The sequence below is a fragment of the Salvelinus alpinus genome, chromosome 23 (assembly GCF_045679555.1).
Source record: "Salvelinus alpinus chromosome 23, SLU_Salpinus.1, whole genome shotgun sequence".
In the NCBI taxonomy this organism is placed as follows: Eukaryota; Metazoa; Chordata; class Actinopteri; order Salmoniformes; family Salmonidae; genus Salvelinus; species Salvelinus alpinus.
Window position 1 is genome coordinate 2,236,698 of NC_092108.1, and position 14,722 is coordinate 2,251,419.

Here is a 14,722-nt window from a genome sequence, read left to right on the forward strand (position 1 = left end):
TTCCTGTATAATCAGTGGTGAGACTTCCTGTATAATCAGTGGTGAGACTTCCTGTGTAATCAGTGGTGAGACTTCCTGTGTAATCAGTGGTGAGACTTCCTGTATAATCAGTGGTGATATTTCCTGTATAATCAGTGGTGAGACTTCCTGTATAATCAGTGGTGATATTTCCTGTATAATCAGTGGTGAGACTTCCTGTGTAATCAGTGGTGAGACTTCCTGTATAATCAGTGGTGATATTTCCTGTATAATCAGTGGTGAGACTTCCTGTATAATCAGTGGTGATATTTCCTGTATAATCAGTGGTGAGACTTCCTGTATAATCAGTGGTGATATTTCCTGTATAGTCAGTGGTGATATTTCCTGTATAATCAGTGGTGATATTTCCTGTATAATCAGTGGTGATATTTCCTGTATAATCAGTGGTGAGACTTCCTGTATAATCAGTGGTGAGACTTCCTGTATAATCAGTGGTGATATTTCCTGTGTAATCAGTGGTGATATTTCCTGTATAATCAGTGGTGATATTTCCTGTATAATCAGTGGTGATATTTCCTGTATAATCAGTGGTGAGACTTCCTGTATAATCAGTGGTGAGACTTCCTGTATAATCAGTGGTGAGACTTCCTGTATAATCAGTGGTGAGACTTCCTGTATAATCAGTGGTGAGACTTCCTGTGTAATTAGTGGTGAGACTTCCTGTATAATCAGTGGTGAGACTTCCTGTGTAATCAGTGGTGAGACTTCCTGTGTAATCAGTGGTGAGACTTCCTGTGTAATCAGTGGTGAGACTTCCTGTATAGTCAGTAGTGAGACTTCCTGTATAATCAGTGGTGAGACTTCCTGTATAATCAGTGGTGAGACTTCCTGTATAATCAGTGGTGAGACTTCCTGTATAATCAGTGGTGAGACTTCCTGTGTAATCAGTGGTGAGACTTCCTGTATAGTCAGTGGTGAGACTTCCTGTATAATCAGTGGTGAGACTTCCTGTATAGTCAGTGGTGAGACTTCCTGTATAATCAGTGGTGAGACTTCCTGTATAATCAGTGGTGAGACTTCCTGTATAATCAGTGGTGAGACTTCCTGTATAATCAGTGGTGAGACTTCCTGTATAATCAGTGGTGAGACTTCCTGTATAATCAGTGGTGAGACTTCCTGTATAATCAGTGGTGACCTGTCATTCATGGCAGGTGGGACATGTTATTTTGGCATTAATACGTGTCACAGATCAGTTTGCAAACTATGTAAAAAAAATATATATATATTTCATTAAGTTAATAAAGTCGCATACAAACATGGTCTCTTTTTTGCGTTCTTGAATAAGGCAGCTCCAAAACACAGGTGTTTCAGCCCACCTCAACTCTGTGGTGGGCGGGCCAGCCAGCGGAAAATACAGAGCGCAGGGGTTGGTAATGTTCTCTAGTTGCGCCGTGATTGGCTCAGTGTTCTGTCACTCATGGGGACACTACGTCACCTCAACATCTACAGGGAGAGCTAGGCAGTTCAAGCCCCCTTGGGTGCTGCCATAGAGTTACATTAGAAGTGCCCATCCAAGAAGGCTCAAGGTCATTGGCCACAGATTAAAGACGTCAAATCTACAGTACCTTTGATTGGACTGTCAACATCAAGCTAGACAAGCAGTCATCATCATGAATCAAGTCGACAATCAACTGGCAAAATCCTTTTCAATCCTTGTCATATGACGAGAAATTATGAAGGAAAATTATGGTATCGCTGCTCATCGGCCATAAACATTGCAAATTCAACAATGAGTGGCTTGGAAGGAATCCGTGGCTAACTGCAAGTATTGCAAAGCAATCACTAGCCTGCTATTCAGTGGAGTGGATGTGTGGTCCAAGTCTGGATTTAAGGGCCTCTTTTCCAAGCTTAAAAGGATACCTGGCATGATGACTCCTTGCTGTCCCCAGTCCACCTGGCCGTGCTGCTGCTCCAGTTTCAACTGTTCTGCCTGCGGCTATGGAACCCTGACCTGTCCACCGGACGTGCTACCTGTCCCAGACCTGCTGTTTTCAACTCTAGAGACAGCAGGAGCGGTAGAGATACTCTTAAAGATCGGCTATGAAAAGCTAACTGACATTTACTCCTGAGGTGCTGACTTGTTGCACCCTCGACAACTACTGTGATTATTATTATTTGATCATGCTGGTCATTTATGAACATTTGAACATCTTGGCCATGTTCTGTTATAATCTCCACCCGGCACAGCCAGAAGAGGACTGGCCACCCCTCATAGCCTGGTTCCTCTCTAGGTTTCTTCCTAGGTTTTGGCCTTTCTAGGGAGTTTTTCCTAGCCGCCGTGCTTCTACACCTGCATTGCTTGCTGTTTGGGGTTTTAGGCTGGGTTTTTGTACAGCACTTCGAGATATTAGCTGATTTGATTTGACTCAGAGACAACAACTCTCAGTTTTCACATCAGAATCCGGTTATTTTCATCCTTTAATGGTCCCGTGACAGCGGTCCGATGTAGCCGGTAACTTAATCGCTGCTTTCTGAGAAAATGTTTGGAGCGTTTTGGTGGTTTATTCTAGTTTTGGTGGTTTATTCTAGTTCCGGTGGTATATTCTAGTTCCGGTGGTTTATTCTAGTTCCGGTGGTTTATTCTAGTTCCGGTGGTTTATTCTAGTTCCGGTGGTTTATTCTAGTTCCGGTGGTTTATTCTAGTTCCGGTGGTTTATTCTAGTTCCGGTGGTTTATTTTAGTTCCGGTGGTTTATTCTAGTTCCGGTGGTTTATTCTAGTTCCGGTGGTTTATTCTAGTTCCGTTGGTTTATTCTAGTTCCGGTGGTTTATTCTAGTTCCGGTGGTTTATTCTAGTTCCGGTGGTTTATTATAGTTTTGGTGGTTTATTATAGTTCCGGTGGTTTATTCTAGTTCCGGTGGTTTATTCTAGTTCCGGTGGTTTATTATAGTTTTGGTGGTTTATTCTAGTTCCGGTGGTTTATTCTAGTTCCGGTGGTTTATTCTAGTTCCGGTGGTTTATTCTAGACAATCGCCACATTTTCTGTTCTGAACCAGATGAATTCAACAGCAGGATAACGACAACGCAGACAGTTTGTTTGTATTTATTCTGAATAAAATAATAAACTTGTATTCATTAGAAGTGTTCCTCTAGTAGAGAAGGAGACTTCAACTGTATTATATATCCAGTACATCAGATGAACAGCAGGTGGCAGTCTTCAATAAGCCTGAATAGAAATGTAGCGTTTACACTCCACTACCACTGAATGGAACAACAGAAGAGCCAAAGGCCTTCTGGGTACAGCCGTCTTATAAAGTAGCAAATGGGGTCGGCAGGTAGACTAGCAGTTAGAAAGGCCAGCTAGCAACCCGGTGGGTTACGAGTCAACAGGACAGAAGTGGTCTGTCCCAAATCTGTCTCTCCCCTCTCCTACCTCTTCTCCCTCCCCGCCCCGCCCCTCTCCTACCTCTTCTCCCGCCCCTCCCCTCTCCTACCTCTTCTCCCTCCCCGCCCCGCCCCTCTCCTACCTCTTCTCCCTCCCCGCCCCGCCCCTCTAGTATTTACCTGGAGAAGCAGAAGAAAACATAGATGATGGTGGTGGCAAGCTCAACACTCTGCTTCCAGTCCTCCCGCAGCACTCTGGCCAGGGCTCCCAGAGCCGTTTCTACAGGACAGACAGAACCTGAGACATACGGACCAGAGCAGGGCCACGGTCCTGATGGTTTACACTTTAATGCAATGTTATGCAATGTCTCTCCCCCTCTCCTTACCATTCTGTAGTAGTTCGTCCAGGTTGTCAGGGTTCCTGGCCAGGTGTAGGATGAGTGTGGCCCCTTTCACCTTCTCCTCCATACCTTCATACAGCAGCTCTACATACTCTTCCACCTTGTTGATGTTAGCCTCCTCATCTATCTAGAACAGAGAGACACCATGTTGACGTTAGCCTCATCTATCTAGAACAGAGAGACACCGTGTTGATGTTAGCCTCCTCATCTATTTTTTTTTATTTTTTTATTTCACCTTTATTTAACCAGGTAGGCTAGTTGAGAACAAGTTCTCATTTGCAACTGCGACCTGGCCAAGATAAAGCATAGCAGTGTGAACAGACAACACAGAGTTACACATGGAGTAAACAATAAACAAGTCAATAACATGGTAGAAAAAAAGAGAATCTATATACAATGTGTGCAAAAGGCATGAGGTAGGCAATAAATCGAATAATTACAATTTAGCAGATTAACACTGGAGTGATAAATCATCATATGATCATGTGCAAGAAGAGATACTGGTGTGCAAAAGAGCAGAAAAGTAAATAAATAAAAGCAGTATGGGGGGTGAGGTAGGTAAATTGGGTGGGTAGTTTACAGATGGACTATGTACAGCTGCAGCGATCGGTTAGCTGCTCGGATAGCAGATTTTTAAAGTTGTTGAGGGAGATAAAAGTCTCCAACTTCAGAGATTTTTGCAATTCGTTCCAGTCGCAGGCAGCAGAGAACTGGAAGGAAAGGCGTCCAAATGAGGTTTTAGCTTTAGGGATGATCAGTGAGATACACCTGCTGGAGCGCGTGCTGCGGGTGGGTGTAGCCATCGTGACCAGTGAACTGAGATAAGGCGGCACTTTACCTAGCATAGCCTTGTAGATGACCTGGAGCCAGTGGGTCTGACGACGAACATGTAGCGAGGGCCAGCCGACTAGGGCATACAGGTCGCAGTGGTGGGTCGTATAAGGTGCTTTAGTAACAAAACGAATGGCACTGTGATAAACTGCATCCAGTTTGCTGAGTAGAGTGTTGGAAGCTATTTTGTAGATGACATCGCCGAAGTCGAGGATCGGTAGGATAGTCAGTTTTACTAGGGTAAGTTTGGCGGCGTGAGTGAAGGAGGCTTTGTTGCGGAATAGAAAGCCGATTCTTGATTTGATTTTGGATTGGAGATGTTTGATATGAGTCTGGAAGGAGAGTTTGCAGTCTAGCCAGACACCTAGGTACTTATAGATGTCCACATATTCTAGGTCGGAACCGTCCAGGGTGGTGATGCTAGTCGGGCGTGCGGGTGCAGGCAGCGAACGGTTGAAAAGCATGCATTTGGTTTTACTAGCGTTTAAGAGCAGTTGGAGGCCACGGAAGGAGTGTTGTATGGCATTGAAGCTCGTTTGGAGGTTAGATAGCACAGTGTCCAAGGAAGGGCCGGAAGTATATAGAATGGTGTCGTCTGCGTAGAGGTGGATCAGGGAATCGCCCGCAGCAAGAGCAACATCATTGATGTATACAGAGAAAAGAGTCGGCCCGAGAATTGAACCCTGTGGTACCCCCATAGAGACTGCCAGAGGACCGGACAACATGCCCTCCGATTTGACACACTGAACTCTGTCTGCAAAGTAGTTGGTGAACCAGGCAAGGCAGTCATTAGAAAAACCGAGGCTACTGAGTCTGCCGATAAGAATATGGTGATTGACAGAGTCGAAAGCCTTGGCCAGGTCGATGAAGACGGCTGCACAGTAATGTCTTTTATCGATGGCGGTTATGATGTCGTTTAGTACCTTGAGCGTGGCTGAGGTGCACCCGTGACCGGCTCGGAAACCGGATTGCACAGCGGAGAAGGTACGGTGGGATTCGAGATGGTCAGTGATCTGTTTGTTGACTTGGCTTTCGAAGACCTTAGATAGGCAGGGCAGGATGGATATAGGTCTGTAACAGTTTGGGTCCAGGGTGTCTCCCCCTTTGAAGAGGGGGATGACCGCGGCAGCTTTCCAATCCTTGGGGATCTCAGATGATACGAAGGAGAGGTTGAACAGGCTGGTAATAGGGGGTGCGACAATGGCGGCGGACAGTTTCAGAAATAGGGGGTCCAGATTGTCAAGCCCAGCTGATTTGTATGGGTCCAGGTTTTCCAGCTCTTTCAGAACATCTGCTATCTGGATTTGGGTAAAGGAGAAGCTGGGGAGGCTTGGGCGAGTAGCAGCGGGGGGGGCGGGGCTGTTGGCCAAGGTTGGAGTCGCCAGGAGGAAGGCATGGCCAGCCATTGAGAAATGCTTGTTGAAGTCTTCGATTATCACGGATTTATCGGTGGTGACCGTGTTACCTAGCCTCAGTGCAGTGGGCAGCTGGGAGGAGGTGCTCTTGTTCTCCATGGACTTTACAGTATCCCAGAACTTTTTGGAGTTAGAGCTACAGGATGCGAATTTCTGCTTGAAAAAGCTGGCCTTTGCTTTCCTGACTGACTGCGTGTATTGGTTCCTGACTTCCCTGAACAGTTGCATATCGCGGGGGCTCTTCGATGCTATTGCAGTTCGCCACAGGATGTTTTTGTGCTGGTCGAGGGCAGTCAGGTCTGGAGTGAACCAAGGGCTATATCTGTTCTTGGTTCTGCATTTTTTGAACGGAGCATGCTTGTCTAATATGGTGAGGAAGTAACATTTAAAGAATGACCAGGCATCCTCAACTGACGGGATGAGGTCAATATCCTTCCAGGGTACCCGGGCCAGGTCGATTAGAAAGGCCTGCTCGCAGAAGTGTTTTAGGGAGCGTTTGACAGTGATGAGGGGTGGTCGTTTGACCGCGGACCCGTGGCGGATACAGGCAATAAGGCAGTGATCGCTGAGATCTTGATTGAAGACAGCAGAGGTGTATTTGGAGGGCAGGTTGGTCAGGATAATGTCTATTAGGGTGCCCATGTTTACGGATTTAGGGTTGTACCTGGTGGGTTCCTTGATGATTTGTGTGAGATTGAGGGCATCAAGCTTGGATTGTAGGACTGCCGGGGTGTTAAGCATATCCCAGTTTAGGTCACCTAACAGAACAAACTCTGAAGCTAGATGGGGAGCGATCAATTCACAGATGGTGTCCAGGGCACAGCTGGGAGCTGAGGGGGGTCGGTAGCAGGCGGCAACAGTGAGAGACTTATTTCTGGAGAGATTAATTTTTAAAATTAGAAGTTCGAACTGTTTGGGCATAGACCTGGAAAGTATGACAGAACTTTGCAGGCTATCTCTGCAGTAGATTGCAACTCCTCACCCTTTGGCAGTTCTATCTTGACGGAAAGTGTTATAGTTGGGTATGGAAATCTCAGAATTTTTGGTGGCCTTCCTAAGCCAGGATTCGGACACGGCAAGGACATCAGGATTGGCAGAGTGTGCTAAAGCGGTGAGTAAGGCAAACTTAGGGAGGAGGCTTCTGATGTTGACATGCATGAGGCCAAGGCTTTTTCGATCGCAGAAGTCAACAAATGAGGGTGACTGGGGACATGCAGGGCCTGGGTTTACCTCCACATCACCCGAGGAACAGAGGAGTAGTAGGATGAGGGTGCGGCTAAAGGCTATCAAAACTGGTCGCCTAGAGCGTTGGGGACAAAGAATAAAAGGAGCAGATTTATGGGCGTGGTAGAATAGATTCTGGGCATAATGTGCAGACAGGGGTATGGAGGGGCGCGGGTACAGCGGAGGCAAGCCCAGGCACTGGGTGATGATAAGAGAGGTTGTATCTCTGGACATGCTGGTCTCAATGGGTGAGGTCACCGCATGTGTGGGGGGTGGGACAAAGGGGGTATCAGAGGTACGGAGAGTGGAACTACAGGGTCCATTGCAAACCAAAACAATGATAATGAAAACTAGCCTGAACAACAGTATGCAAGGCATATTGATATTTGAGAGAGACATACAATAAGGCATAAAGTGATTGCAGGTCTTGATTGGGAGAGCTAGCTAAAACAACAGGTAAGATAACAGCAGCAATAACAGGGTGCTAGTCTAACACAGCAACAACAGGTAAAAATGGCGACGACTAGGCAGAGAGGGTCGGATTAACTACACACAGATCCTGAGTTAAAGCACAGAGCCGACAGATAAAACACAAATAAACAGAATGGAGTACCGTGAATTAATGGACAGTCAAGCATGCATCAGCTATGTAGCCAAGTGATCATAGTGTCCAGGGGGCAGCCGTAGATGGAGCAGAGGAGGCCTCCACTAAGCTAGCACGCGGCGTTTAAAGTTAGTAGCCCGGGGGGTGGTCTGCTCAGACGGAGGGGGTCTGCTCAGACGTGGTTGTGTCGACAGAGAATCCAAGCCAGATGGCGATGGCGAAAGAGAGGTTGTGAATTGTAGAATTGTATTTGCTAACTGGTGCTAGCTTCGTGGCAGTGGCGCTAGCTGCGCTAGCCGCAAGCTAGCTGTGAGGATCAGAAGCAGTGGCTCAGGGATTACGGCAGGAATCCGGCGTTGTTGTCGAGAGACAGTCCGATGCTGGTAAATTGGTGAGTAATATCCAGGCTAATAACAGGGCTGGTGTCTGTGCAGAAGGTAAAAGCTACTAGCAGCGGCAAAAAAAAATGGCTAAATTAGCTTGTAGCTGGTATTGTAGCCCAAGAATTCGCTGGTAGACCTCTTCAGCTAGCCGGCAGATGGGCCTAGCTCGAGGCTAGCTCAAGGCTAACTGGTGCTTGCTTCGGGACAGAGGTGTTAGCCAGTAGTAGCCACTCGGTTGCAGCTAGCTAGCTGTGATGATACGGTGTAATTGTCCAGAGCTTGCGTCAGGAATCCGGTGATGTGGTAGAGAAAAAGCAGTCCTATATGCTCTGGGTTGATATCGCGCTTGCAGACTGGCAGGTATTGGCCCGGTATTGAAGCTGGCTGTGTCCGAGTTGAGGGTGAAGACCGCAGCAGTGGCTAACTGACTACTAGCTAGTTATCTGGCTAGCTTCTGCTTGGGGTTACGGTTCTAAAGTATAAAAAAAATAGCAGGTCCGTACCACATTGGGTGAGGCGGAATGTAGGAATGTATATTCAGTTCCTAGATGGAAAGTGAAATTAAAATATATACGAAATGTATACGAAAAATACGAAGACTATTTACTATTTACACGCGACAGGACAATACAGGACAATACAAACACACGTCCGACTGCTACGCCATCTTGGATTCTTAAGGAGAGAGCAGAGAGACACCATGTTGATGTTAGCCTCATCATCTATCTAGAACAGAGAGACACCATGTTGATGTTAGCCTCCTCATCTATCTAGAGCAGAGAGACACCATGTTGATGTTAGCCTCCTCATCTATCTAGAGCAGAGAGACACCATGTTGACGTTAGCCTCCTCATCTATCTAGAACAGAGAGACACCATGTTGATGTTAGCCTCCTCATCTATCTAGAGCAGAGAGACACATTGTTGATGTTAGCCTCCTCATCTATCTAGAACAGAGAGACACCATGTTGATGTTAGCCTCCTCATCTATCTAGAGCAGAGAGACACATTGTTGATGTTAGCCTCCTCATCTATCTAGAGCAGAGAGACACCATGTTGATGTTAGCCTCCTCATCTATCTAGAGCAGAGAGACACCATGTTGACGTTAGCCTCCTCATCTATCTAGAACAGAGAGACACCATGTTGATGTTAGCCTCCTCATCTATCTAGAGCAGAGAGACACATTGTTGATGTTAGCCTCCTCATCTATCTAGAACAGAGAGACACCATGTTGATGTTAGCCTCCTCATCTATCTAGAGCAGAGAGACACATTGTTGATGTTAGCCTCCTCATCTATCTAGAGCAGAGAGACCATGTTGATGTTAGCCTCCTCATCTATCTAGAGCAGAGAGACCATGTTGATGTTAGCCTCCTCATCTATCTAGAGCAGAGAGACACATTGTTGATGTTAGCCTCCTCATCTATCTAGAACAGAGAGACACCATGTTGATGTTAGCCTCCTCATCTATCTAGAGCAGAGACACCATGTTGATGTTAGCCTCCTCATCTATCTAGAACAGAGAGACACCATGTTGATGTTAGCCTCCTCATCTATCTAGAACAGAGAGACACCATGTTGATGTTAGCCTCCTCATCTATCTAGAGCAGAGAGACACCATGTTGATGTTAGCCTCCTCATCTATCTAGAGCAGAGAGACACATTGTTGATGTTAGCCTCCTCATCTATCTAGAGCAGAGAGACCATGTTGATGTTAGCCTCCTCATCTATCTAGAGCAGAGAGACACATTGTTGATGTTAGCCTCCTCATCTATCTAGAACAGAGAGACACCATGTTGATGTTAGCCTCCTCATCTATCTAGAACAGAGAGACACCATGTTGATGTTAGCCTCCTCATCTATCTAGAACAGAGAGACACCGTGTTGATGTTATCCTCCTCATCTATCTAGTAAAATGTATATTATTAGCATGGTTGGTTATTAAAGCAGTAGTAGCAGTGACTGCAGAGTTCCCCTTACTCACCTCCATTCCTTCAAATGGAGTTAGGTCTCTTGGTTTCACCACTCTCTTCTCTGCTGCAGAGAAATGGAATGATTCACTGGTTAACATAGAACTAAACTGTTATAGCATAGACCTTACAGTGGAATGATTCACTGGTTAACATAGAACTAAACTGTTATAGCATAGACCTTACAGTGGAATGCATCACTGGTTAACATAGAACTACACTGTTATAGCATAGACCTTACAGTGGAATGATTCACTGGTTAACATAGAACTAAACTGTTATAGCATAGACCGTACAGTGGAATGATTCACTGGTTAACATAGAACTAAACTGTTATAGCATAGACCTTACAGTGGAATGCATCACTGGTTAACATAGAACTAAACTGTTATAGCATAGACCGTACAGTGGAATGCATCACTGGTTAACATAGAACTACACTGTTATAGCATAGACCTTACAGTGGAACGATTCACTGGTTAACATAGAACTACACTGTTATAGCATAGACCTTACAGTGGAATGCATCACTGGTTAACATAGAACTACACTGTTATAGGATAGACCTTACAGTGGAATGCATCACTGGTTAACATAGAACTACACTGTTATAGGATAGACCTGGAATGACACAATAACTCCAACTGTTTCATAAACTATGGAGTTGTACTATAGTTATCTGTGGTATGTGTTTCAGAGGGGACAGTTGATGCTCACTGCTCACCTTTCCCGCTGGCCTTCTTGCGGTTCTGTAGATAGAAGAGCAGCTGCTCCACCTCCGACAGCTTGGAGGGATGGATGAGTTTACACTCCTCAACCACCTTACGTGCCAGCGCTGCAATGTCTGTGTTCGTATTCAGGCTCTTCAGACGAATACTGACAGGGAGGGAGTGAGACAGTACAGTAGAATATAATCGAGGGCAATATAATCGAGGGGAATGGAATAGAGGGGAATGGAATAGAATAGAGGGGAATATAATACAGGGTAATGGAATATAATACAAGGGAATAGAATAGAGGGGAATGGAATATAGGGGAATATACTAGAGGGTAATGGAATATAATACAAGGGAATAGAATATAGGGGAATATAATACAGGGTAATGGAATATAATACAAGGGAATAGAATAGAGGGGAATATAATACAGGGTAATGGAATATAATACAAGGGAATAGAATATAGGGGAATATACTAGAGGGTAATGGAATAGAATAGAACATAGGGGAATAGAACAGAGGGGAATGGAATAGAACAGAGGGCAATGGAATAGAATAGAGGGTAATAGAATAGAATAGAGGATAATGGAATAGAATAGAGGAATATAATACAGGGTAATGAAATAGAATAGAGGGGAATATAATACAGGGTAATGAAATATAATACAAGGGAGTAGAATAGAGGGGAATATAATACAGGGTAATGAAATATAATACAAGGGAATAGAATAGAGGGGAATGGAATATAGGGGAATAGAACAGAGGGAAATATACTAGAGGGTAATGGAATTGAATAGAACAGGGGAATAGAATAGAGGGTAATAGAATATCATAGAGGGTAATAGAATAGAATAGAGGGTAATATAATAGAATAGAGGGTAATAGAATGGAATAGAGGGGAATAGAATAGAGGGGAATAGAATAGAGGATAATGGAATAGAGGGGAATAGAATAGAGGAGAATAGAATAGAATAGAGGATAAGAGAATAGAATAGAGGATAATAGAATAGAATAGAGGGTAATAGAATAGAATAGATGATAATAGAATAGAATAGAGGATAATAGAATAGAGGGTAATGGAATAGAGGGGAATAGAATAGAGGGTAATAGAATAGAATAGAGGATAGTAGAATAGAAGAGGATAATAGAATAGAATAGAGGGTAATGGAATAGAATAGATGTGAATACAATAGAGGAGATTATAAATAGTGGAGAATAGAATAAACTAGGGGAGAATAGAATAGAATAGAGGAGAATAGAATAGAGGATAATAGAATAGAGGAGAATAGAATAGAGGAGAATAGAATAGAATAGAGGAGAATAGAATAGAATAGGGGAGAATAGAAATAGAGGAGAATAGAATAGAATAGAGGAGAATAGAATAGGGGAGAATAGAATAGAGGAGAATAGAATAGGGGAGAATAGAAATAGAGGAGAATAGAAATAGAGGAGAATAGAATAGAGGAGAATAGAATAGAATAGAAATAGGGGAGAATAGAATAGAGGAGAATAGAAATAGGGGAGAATAGAATAGAGGAGAATAGAATAGAGGAGAATAGAATAGAGGAGAATAGAATAGGGGAGAATAGAATAGAATAGGGGAGAATAGAATAGGGGAGAATAGAATAGAGGAGAATAGAATAGAATAGAGGAGAATAGAATAGAATAGCATTGGGGAGAATAGAAATAGAGGAGAATATAATAGAATAGAGGAGAATAGAATAGAATAGGGGAGAATAGAAATAGAGGAGAATAGAATAGAATAGAGGAGAATAGAATAGAGGAGAATAGAATAGAATAGCATTGGGGAGAATAGAAATAGAGGAGAATAGAATAGAATAGAGGAGAATAGAATAGAATAGGGGAGAATAGAAATAGAGGAGAATAGAATAGAATAGAGGAGAATAGAATAGAGGAGAATAGAATAGGGAAGAATAGAATAGAGGAGAATAGAAATAGGGGAGAATAGAATAGAATAGAGGAGAATAGAATAGAATAGAGGAGAATAGAATAGAATAGGGGAGAATAGAAATAGAGGAGAATAGAAATAGAGGAGAATAGAATAGAATAGGGGAGAATAGAATAGAGGAGAATAGAAATAGGGGAGAATAGAATAGAGGAGAATAGAATAGAGGAGAATAGAATAGAGGAGAATAGAATAGGGGAGAATAGAATAGAGGAGAATAGAATAGAATAGGGGAGAATAGAATAGGGGAGAATAGAATAGAGGAGAATAGAATAGAATAGGGGAGAATAGAATAGAGGAGAATAGAATAGAGGAGAATAGAATAGAATAGAATTGGGGAGAATAGAAATAGAGGAGAATAGAATAGAATAGAGGAGAATAGAATAGGGGAGAATAGAATAGAGGAGAATAGAATAGAATAGGGGAGAATAGAAATAGAGGAGAATAGAATAGAGGAGAATAGAATAGAGGATAATAGAATAGAGGAGAATAGAATAGGGGAGAATAGAATAGAGGAGAATAGAATAGAATAGGGGAGAATAGAATAGAGGAGAATAGAATAGAATAGGGGAGAATAGAATAGAGGAGAATAGAATAGAATAGAGGAGAATAGAATAGAGGAGAATAGAATAGAGGAGAATAGAATAGAGGAGAATAGAATAGGGGAGAATAGACAATAACAGAGGAGAATAGAATATAGGAGAATAGAACAGTTGAGAATAGAATAGAGGAGAATAGAATAGAGGAGAATAGAATAGAATAGGGGAGAATAGAATAGAGAAGAATAGAATAGAGGAGAATAGAATAGAGGAGAATAGAATAGAATAGAGGAGAATAGAATAGAGGAGAATAGAAATAGGGGAGAATAGAATAGAGGAGAATAGAAATAGAGGAGAATAGAATAGAACAGGGGAGAATAGAATAGAGGAGAATAGAACAGTTGAGAATAGAATAGAGGAGAATAGAATAGAATAGAATAGAGGAGAATAGAAATAGGGGAGAATAGAATAGAGGAGAATAGAAATAGAGGAGAATAGAATAGAGGAGAATAGAACAGGGGAGAATAGAATAGAGGAGAATAGAACAGGGGAGAATAGAATAGAGGAGAATAGAATAGAACAGGGGAGAATAGAGGGGAATAGAACAGGGGAGAATATAATAGAGGAGAATAGAATAGAGGAGAATAGAATAGAACAGGGGAGAATAGAATAGAGGAGAATAGAATACAATAGAGGGGAATAGAATATAATTAGACTAGCTACAAATCCCCAGCAACATCTCTCAGTTTACCAAAGAAGGTGGCAGGGCCAGACTATATAAATCACAGACTGTGATTTCAGAACAAAACACCACATATAATTTACACCGTTTGTTGACTGTGCTGAACCCATATTTACATCTTCTGACACTTCTTGCGGTCTCCCAGCATCTCGTCTCCGGTCTCTCCAAGGATGGTCGCCTCCACCTCATACTGAACAACCAGGGCTTTCTCTGTAGGGTGCACGTCCAGGCTACCACCCTTCACTTTCCTGCGGTCATCATAAGGAAGAATAATATATTTTAGTTCATTTTAAAATGTACTTTGGAATCAACTAACTTGACCGCATTTGACTGCAATGCATAAATATGACAGCTAGCTAGCGAGGCTAATTATTGTCCACGCCCATTGATGGGATGGACTGAGATTTGTTCTCTATCACAGCTGTTGTTGACGTTGCCGCATCCGGGCAGATACAAAACAACATTAATTAAGAACAACACAATGTCTACATGTAACATTTTATCTTTATCTTTAAGTAACAAAATAAGTAGGCTACTGTAGGCTAGCTAGCTATACGATTAGCATGC

The 14,722-nt window shown here is 43.1% G+C and overlaps 1 protein-coding gene across 2 annotated transcripts in view; it reads right to left on the reverse strand.

The window, feature by feature from the left end:
• Positions 1-14,722, reverse strand: part of LOC139550053 (kinesin-associated protein 3-like) — a 73,091-nt gene that overhangs the window by 58,117 nt on the left and 252 nt on the right. Inside the window, exons 2-6 of one of the 2 annotated variants that reach the window (XM_071360637.1) lie at positions 14,272-14,403; positions 10,915-11,066; positions 10,205-10,254; positions 3,750-3,891; positions 3,544-3,643 (exon numbers count right to left, since the gene is read on the reverse strand). In XM_071360637.1, coding sequence (XP_071216738.1) covers positions 3,544-3,643; positions 3,750-3,891; positions 10,205-10,254; positions 10,915-11,066; positions 14,272-14,403 — 576 coding nt within the window. Of the gene's footprint in view, positions 1-3,543; positions 3,644-3,749; positions 3,892-10,204; positions 10,258-10,914; positions 11,067-14,271; positions 14,404-14,722 lie in introns of both variants that reach the window. The other variant, XM_071360636.1, reaches the window with a different exon arrangement.